Below are 7132 nucleotides of genomic sequence, written 5' to 3'. Positions count from 1 at the left end.
TTTTGAGAAACTTTAAAATTGATGTTTTTTACATAAATGAACATTTTTTTTTAATTTCACAAAGTATTTCCTAAATCGACATACCAAAAACTAATCCGTTGTGAATTGAAATTCCATTTAAAAGTTGGCCGCCAACAAATTATTGTATGCACAAAGTGAAATTTAAACCCCCAACTTTTGTTTGAGCAAAATAAATGACATCTGTCTAAACAAACTAATGAACTAACTATAAGACCAACCCAACTTAGTTATGGGGATTGAAAAATATTGTAAAAGCCACCATACCATCAAACAACCTAAGCATATACAAATAAGCATATAGAGCTAATCAACATCAGAAATTTGTGTGCACAAAAAGTAGTCTCACACCCAACACAATCTATCTAAACTATTAGATCATAGATAGACCAAAAATTGTCTAGCACTCAATGGAGATGGAGGACAAAATTGTCCTTACACATATTTGGTTGCTATCACACAGTGTATGCTTGCTGTATTGTGTCAATGTCAAGCCCCTTCAGTCTAACCACTGACTCAACATGGCCTTTCAGTGTATGCAGTTCTCTCAATCTGCAAAATACATTCAATAAATCGCATCAACAAACTTAGGATTTCATGCAAAATAAAAATAAATGCATGTATATTGCAAACTTGCTAATGCCATAGATAGACAATTTAGAAATCAAATATATAGAAAATAGTTCACAATAGATCAAAGCCTATAATATAGAAATAGAAAATGGTAACCTCTTAATGTTAAAAATACCGTGGGTCCTTGAATCATCCATAAAAAATGATAAAAAAATACTGTTCATACATCAAACACTCTTGACACTTGTATAAAAATACCGTTATTACTAATTAATTGTGTATTTAAATTATTTTTTAATTAACAAAACAAATAAGGGTGTTAAAATTGTATTATAAAGGGTATAGGCGTAAGGGATTGAAAAGTTTGTTGTTAACATATAAGATTCAACAATTTATTAAGTGCCAAGTAGAAGTAGCATAGCAAAGTATCAAAATAGCCCTAAATTATTGCTTTAGGGTAACAACTAACCTATGAAAGATTGAACATTTGTCTAATTCTTTTTGGTATAACTGGAATTCAATCTTTATTACTTTTATTTTGTCAGTGAAGTAATATTTCAAGTGCCATTCTAAACTATACTCAAAAGTTTCACCTAAAATTTACCATGAATAATCCAATACTTGTAATTATACTAAGTGCACAACCAGCAAATAATGTATTATAAGAATACCTGGCAATCTCTGCTCGTCTTTTAGCCTCTTCAGCCATTTGATTAAGTTCAGTGTAAGTTGTACGTTCACTGAACATCTTGGTCTCCGGCGGATGAAGTCCATGAAGAGTTCTCTGTGCATGCGCCCATTTAAGTTCACGTTCTTCCTTTCCGAAATCCTTTTTCCTTGTGAAAGCAATCTAACACACAAACATTCCACTTTAGACACTAAACAAACAATTAAGGTGACTACTCACATGAAAATGTCTTCATGCGAAAGATAATAGCTAAGATGTTGACACGTGTTATGTTAAGCAGTTTAGTCCAACATGTCAAACCATCTAACGTCAGCTATCATCCTCCCATGAAGACTTACTCTATACAAAACAAAATATATACCCTTTGTTCAATAACAAGATCCCAAGCCCGGCCACTCAAGGCATATCGAATAACGAACTTGATGAAATCAAGTGGAATATAAAAGATGAGATTATATAGCCACACAACACCAGCCCAACCCCATCCAATCCCCTCAATTGCCGCGAAGCTCCAATTGGCATAAACCGCAATTAGTGTTGCTATCTGCTTATCAAAGATGAACATGTTATTATTATAACATTATTATGATATGTCTAAATTTGTGTTGGTTTCACTCACCAGCTGGGCAATGACAAAGGCTGATACAAGAAACAAACCCGGACGCTCCACATATGACCAACTCCGTGCTCGTGTCACAAAGATGAGAGCCTGGCTAATTGTACTAACTTGTAGGTAGATCGCCGACGCAAGCTTTCTGAAGTCATCCACATCCTTCTTCTGAAGACTCGACACCCCGAATGTTCTCTGGAAATTCGATCATTAACATAATACAAAAAGTTTTGACCGAAGTTAGTTATCCAATGGACAAAATGGATAGAATGGACTAGACCACAAGTTTCATAGGGCCAGTAATTGGTTAAACACATAGATAATAGCATTAATTCAATAAGGAAAAATAATTTAATCAAGAAGCTTCTTACAGGGAAAAAATCTGTTTTATATGCTGCCCAAAAGAAGATAACTGTCATCATAGCCAAATAACCGCCAAGAATGATTCCGGTAGTAAATATCTCTGCCAGCTTCCAGCTATCTGGATATGGAGATGGTTTTACCCTGTCCTTAGATATTGTCATAATGGTGCCTGTCATATCCGAAAAGATCACAAGTTTAGCGAGAAGATGCTACAAACATTAGGAAGTATCATGAAGGTTTGGCGATCCGAAACGGTATCTCTGACAATATCACCGATAAAAAAGAGATCAAAGACTCTTTACAAGTTAAAAAAGGGGAATCTAAGTTGGTTCAGAAAAGTATGGTACAAACCATCATTAAGGATAGCAATAATCAGCACCATGAATGGTGGAAAATCAAATTGCCATATGAGAGCAAGTAGCATGAAGCCAAGCTGTCAGAAGGAACAACAAAGTCAGCTGTCAAACCCACAATCACATGTCTGCGACAACAATTAGCTTCTACGGACGGCAATGTAACTTACCACAATACGGATTGTGATGGAAACTGCATAAATCTGCACAAAATGAAATGAAGGAATTAGAAAATAGTCCATCACAGTTATCATTATTCAACAGTTTGGCCTAACTTATTTAGCATATCTCTATAGAGGTTAGCAAAATGGCCGAAACAGAACATCATTACAATTGAAGGCGAGCTCACCGTGTAGTTCTTCATCCTCTGGAATATTGCCCTGCTGGTCAACACAGCACTGATAATAACACTTAGACCTGGTTCTGTTAGAACAATGTCAGATGCACTACGAGCCGCATCGGTTGCATCAGCAACAGCTATTCCAATATCTGCTTTCTTAAGCGCCGGGGCATCATTAACACCGTCACCAGTCATCCCACATATGTGTTTCCTCGCCTGTAAACGTTTCACAATCTCATATTTGTGCTCTGCATTAAATAAGCTCATAGTCAAAACAAGTAAGACTTGGACAAAATACTATGTAAATAAATTGTCATTTAAGTACAAAATAGAGTTTGAAGAAAAGATGTTGTACCAGGGAAAACGCCGGCGAATCCATCAGCTTTTTCAATGAGTTCATCAACTGGCAAGGCAGAAATTGATTCATCCTTGTTCTGGCCCAATAATGCCGACGAAGGATACATGTTGGTTCCCATTCCGAGACGCCTCCCTGTTTCCTTTCCTATAGCTAACTGATCACCTAAAAGAAATCGGTATACACAACAATGTCATTAAGAAACTTACCCAAAAAATGAGCCATGCAACAAAAGATTAATTCCAAATGTCCAAATAATTTCAACTTTTCTCAAAATATGTTCCCCATGCTATAAGCACTAGTGAAAAATCTAAATAAATAACATCCATAATATATACCTGTTATCATTTTAACATTTACTCCAAGATTCAATGCCCGGCGTATTGTCTCGGCACTATCATGTCTAGGCGGATCAAACAAAGGCATGAGTCCGATAAATTGCCACGGCCCTCCTGGACTTTCTTTCCTTCCTTCAGGAACTTCCTGAGACAAAATACTAAAGCCAGTTAGTATCGTTCCACTCACTCCAACTCCAACTAAAGATGAAGAGCATAATCAAAATCCACCTGGTAAGCTACTGCAAGAGACCGTAATCCTCGCTCAGCAAACTTATCGATGATGGAATGGACTCTTCGCTCAATCTCTGATTTATTGTGTGCAAGATTCAAGATCTAAAAGTAAAAAATAAAAATCTGAGCATCAATTCTACTGGCATTTTGGAACTACTATTAAACACATGGAATGAGGTTACTCATAGTCTCATATAGGAACCTGTTCCGGTGCACCTTTGCTGACACGATGCATCTTACCGTCACTGTCTATGTAAGTCAGAGCAGTCCTTTTGTCAGTTGGATTGAACGGAAGGAAATGAACCTCTCGAATACCAGCTCTGGCCTAATTGTTTTAGACAGTCAAATACAAACAATGTACCAAAAAGACGAGAGAGCATGTGTAAGTTGTTTTGATTAGAATAGATAAAAGCAACAATAATCTTACAGTGATCCTGGCTGCTATTAACAACTAAAATTGCAATACTTTTTAGTGAGCATTTACAAACTTGAACAGAAGATAGAGTCATAGATTATCCGAAGTGATTTTACCTCCTTCGGATCACTCAGCATCCCTACAATAGCCGTATCGATAGCATCTTGGTTTTCCACTCTTGAAGCGCGAGCAGCCATGAGAACCACCATATCTGCATCAACTCCTTTAGCGAAAACCTATAGAAAGTATTAGTAACACTTCAGCATAATACCACAAAGAAAATATGGTAACTCGACATGATACTAAATTGATAACAACTAAGTACTGACCTCAATAAGATTCTTGTCAACTGTTAGTTTATTCAACGTAAGAGTTCCGGTTTTGTCACTACACAATACATCCATGCCAGCCATTTCTTCTATTGCTGTCATTCTTTTAGTAATAGCACCCTGGAGAATCATACAAAGTGTAATCAATGGAGATTTAAACCTAGTTGATGAAAAATTTAATAAAAAAAACTTCTAAGAAAGCCTTAAACATTACCTGCTGAGATAGGCGATGGGATCCAATTGCCATTGTCACTGACAAAACAGTAGGCATGGCAATTGGAATTCCTCCAATAAGGAGCACAAGCAGATTGTCTATCCCAGGGCGATACTTTCGATGCTGAATTGGATACATGACAATGATCTCCACTATCATTCCCACAGCAATTGAGCATATGCAGAAGTTCCCAATCGCGGTTAGGACCTGTTTGAGAAACCATGTTAAATGTCATTGTAAAAATATATATTATTATAAAAGTAAAGAAGAAAGCTAAACCAAAAGGATTAATTAAAAGCACAAAAGACTCATTGAAATTAACATAGATAATAGATTGCATAAACTGTCAATTTCATTTTTACTTTGAGATAATAAAAACAGTTTCAAGATCAGATTCATTTTACCGATTGAAAATGGCCAATTTGATTTGTAGAGTCAACCAGATGAGCAGCCTTGCCGAAGAAGGTATGAACTCCAGTGGCAATAACAACAGCTTCGATCTCTCCTTGCTTGCATGTAGACCCTGAATAAACACTATCACCAGGGCCTTTTGTGACCGGAAGCGACTCGCCGGTTAGTGCAGACTGCGACCCGAATAGGAAACTTAAACAATCAGCAAAATGTAGGCAATAACTAATCAGATATCAACTAAGATAGCAACAAAGGCCTCAACATGCACCTGGTCAATCTTCAATGGATCACCTTCAAGGAGACGGGCATCTGCCGGGATAATATCCCCAAGCTTAATTGTAATTATATCACCCGGAACAAGGATACTGGCATCCTCCTCAACCCATTTCCCATCTCGAAGGATCTGAATAATCATTTTAGTAATACTAATTAAAAACACACACACAGAAGAACAAAAACAAAAAAGTATGTGAACCAAATACTGCTGCCTAAATTTTATATCAACATCCAAAATTAACTTCTGGAAAGTAGAAGCAAAGATATAAACTTTATATCGACACCTTGGCTTTAGGCGCTAGGCGAGCCATGAGAGCAGCGGCAGCATTACCAGCATTGTTCTCCTCTATAAAACTTATAGTCGAATTGATAAGCAGAAGTGTAATAATCCCAACAAAGTCTTGCCAATCAGGTGGTTTCCCCTGAATAACATGACCATGAAAAAAAAAGTGAAAATAAAAAAAAATGATAAAATGCGGGGAAAAAAACTTGTTAGCCCTCTACAACTTCTACAACTATTTCTACAAGTTTTCCTTCTCATAATAAAAATAAATCAAAATCAAAATTCTCAGGTCAATAAATGAGTATAAGTATTCATTATCTTACTCCTCCATTTGCCAAAGCAATCGCCATGATTGCTGCAGCTTCCATGACCCAAGAAAGAGGATTCCACATGAATCCCAAAAACTTGAGAAGCTTGCTTTCCTGCAAAATTCAAAACAAAAGAAAGCATAGAATTTAAAAAAAAAAAAAGTAAAAGAATTTTACTGCTCAAAATTTCTTCTTCTTTTTTTTTTTTCTCCATCCTTTTTCACCACTAACAATCTAAAAGAAAAACAAAATATAAAAAAGTGTTAAAAAGAAAAAAAAGAACCTGCTTCTCCTCAAGTTTGTTATGGCCAAAGATACCAAGTCTCTCCTCAGCAGCCTTTGTTGTGAGACCATTTTGGTCACACCTTAGAGTCTGAAAAACTTCCTCAATTGGCACGTTTTCCTGCAAACAAAAACACAAAAAAAGAAGCAAAAAATCACACTCCCTCTAGGGAAAAAAAAAAAGAGAGCAGAAAATCTGCAGAAACCAGAATATAAACTCACAAATTCCAAGAACAACACACAGAAGAACTGAAGAACCCAGTAGAAGTTCAAATTTCAAACAACTTCATCAACATTTAAAAAAAATTATAGAAAAAAAACAGAGTAATTGTGTTGCTCTGTTTATTTATTTACCAAGTCCACAGCTTCCTTGAGAACAGCATGCATGGCGTCACCTTCATCGGCCATTTCTTTTTTCCTTAGCCAAACACAGAAACTTCTAGCTCTCTACAAAACCAAAGGTTCAAACTTTAGGTGAAACATATCATAATAATACTCAAAAAGAAAAGAAAATTTACAGAAAGAAAACAGAAGCACCTTCAGCTCTGTCTAAAATCCAAGTCTTATGAATTACATAATATAAGAAGTTTGAAGTGAGAGTGAGAGGGTTGGTTGGTGTTGTGTCCAAAGTGTCTCGAAGTGGCAGGCGTATATTTTAAAATGAGAGAGAGAGAGAAAGGTGGTGGTTTTGGTGTGTGTCTCAAATGTCAATGAAGATTTCGTTTTGTACTTGCCAGGTACACTC

The 7132-nt window shown here is 36.3% G+C and overlaps 1 protein-coding gene across 1 annotated transcript; it reads right to left on the bottom strand.

Moving 5' to 3' along the window:
- Positions 1–305: 305 nt before the first annotated feature.
- LOC107471074 (plasma membrane ATPase 1) lies at positions 306–7093 on the bottom strand. Its single transcript, XM_016090518.2, has 22 exons — positions 6925–7093; positions 6742–6834; positions 6389–6508; positions 6121–6219; positions 5799–5936; positions 5507–5641; positions 5232–5411; positions 4828–5034; positions 4614–4733; positions 4401–4520; positions 4072–4194; positions 3867–3971; positions 3639–3783; positions 3301–3465; positions 2955–3193; positions 2776–2808; positions 2604–2685; positions 2261–2421; positions 1899–2084; positions 1641–1823; positions 1263–1441; positions 306–570 (listed from the first exon to the last, which is right to left on the bottom strand). Exons 2-22 carry the CDS (start codon positions 6793–6795, stop codon positions 474–476), a joined length of 2871 nt encoding a protein of 956 aa, XP_015946004.1. The 5' UTR covers positions 6796–6834; positions 6925–7093; the 3' UTR covers positions 306–473.
- Between the last annotated feature and the right edge of the window lie 39 nt (positions 7094–7132).

Source organism: Arachis duranensis, chromosome 10 (assembly GCF_000817695.3).
Source record: "Arachis duranensis cultivar V14167 chromosome 10, aradu.V14167.gnm2.J7QH, whole genome shotgun sequence".
NCBI lineage: Eukaryota > Viridiplantae > Streptophyta > Magnoliopsida > Fabales > Fabaceae > Arachis > Arachis duranensis.
This window is presented reverse-complemented; position numbering and strand designations above follow the sequence as displayed.

What these genes read in the sequence shown, in the direction of transcription:
- LOC107471074 (XM_016090518.2), bottom strand. Translation starts at nt 6,795, where the DNA reads ATGGCCGATGAAGGTGACGCCATGCATGCTGTTCTCAAGGAAGCTGTG. An exon ending in TTGCTTTGGCAAATGGAGGA is followed by an intron (nt 5,937 to 6,120) that starts GTAAGATAATGA and finishes CATGTTATTCAG; the next exon opens with GGGAAACCACCTGATTGGCA. An exon ending in ATCTTGTTATTGAACAAAGG is followed by an intron (nt 1,442 to 1,640) that starts GTATATATTTTG and finishes TTTGTGTGTTAG; the next exon opens with ATTGCTTTCACAAGGAAAAA.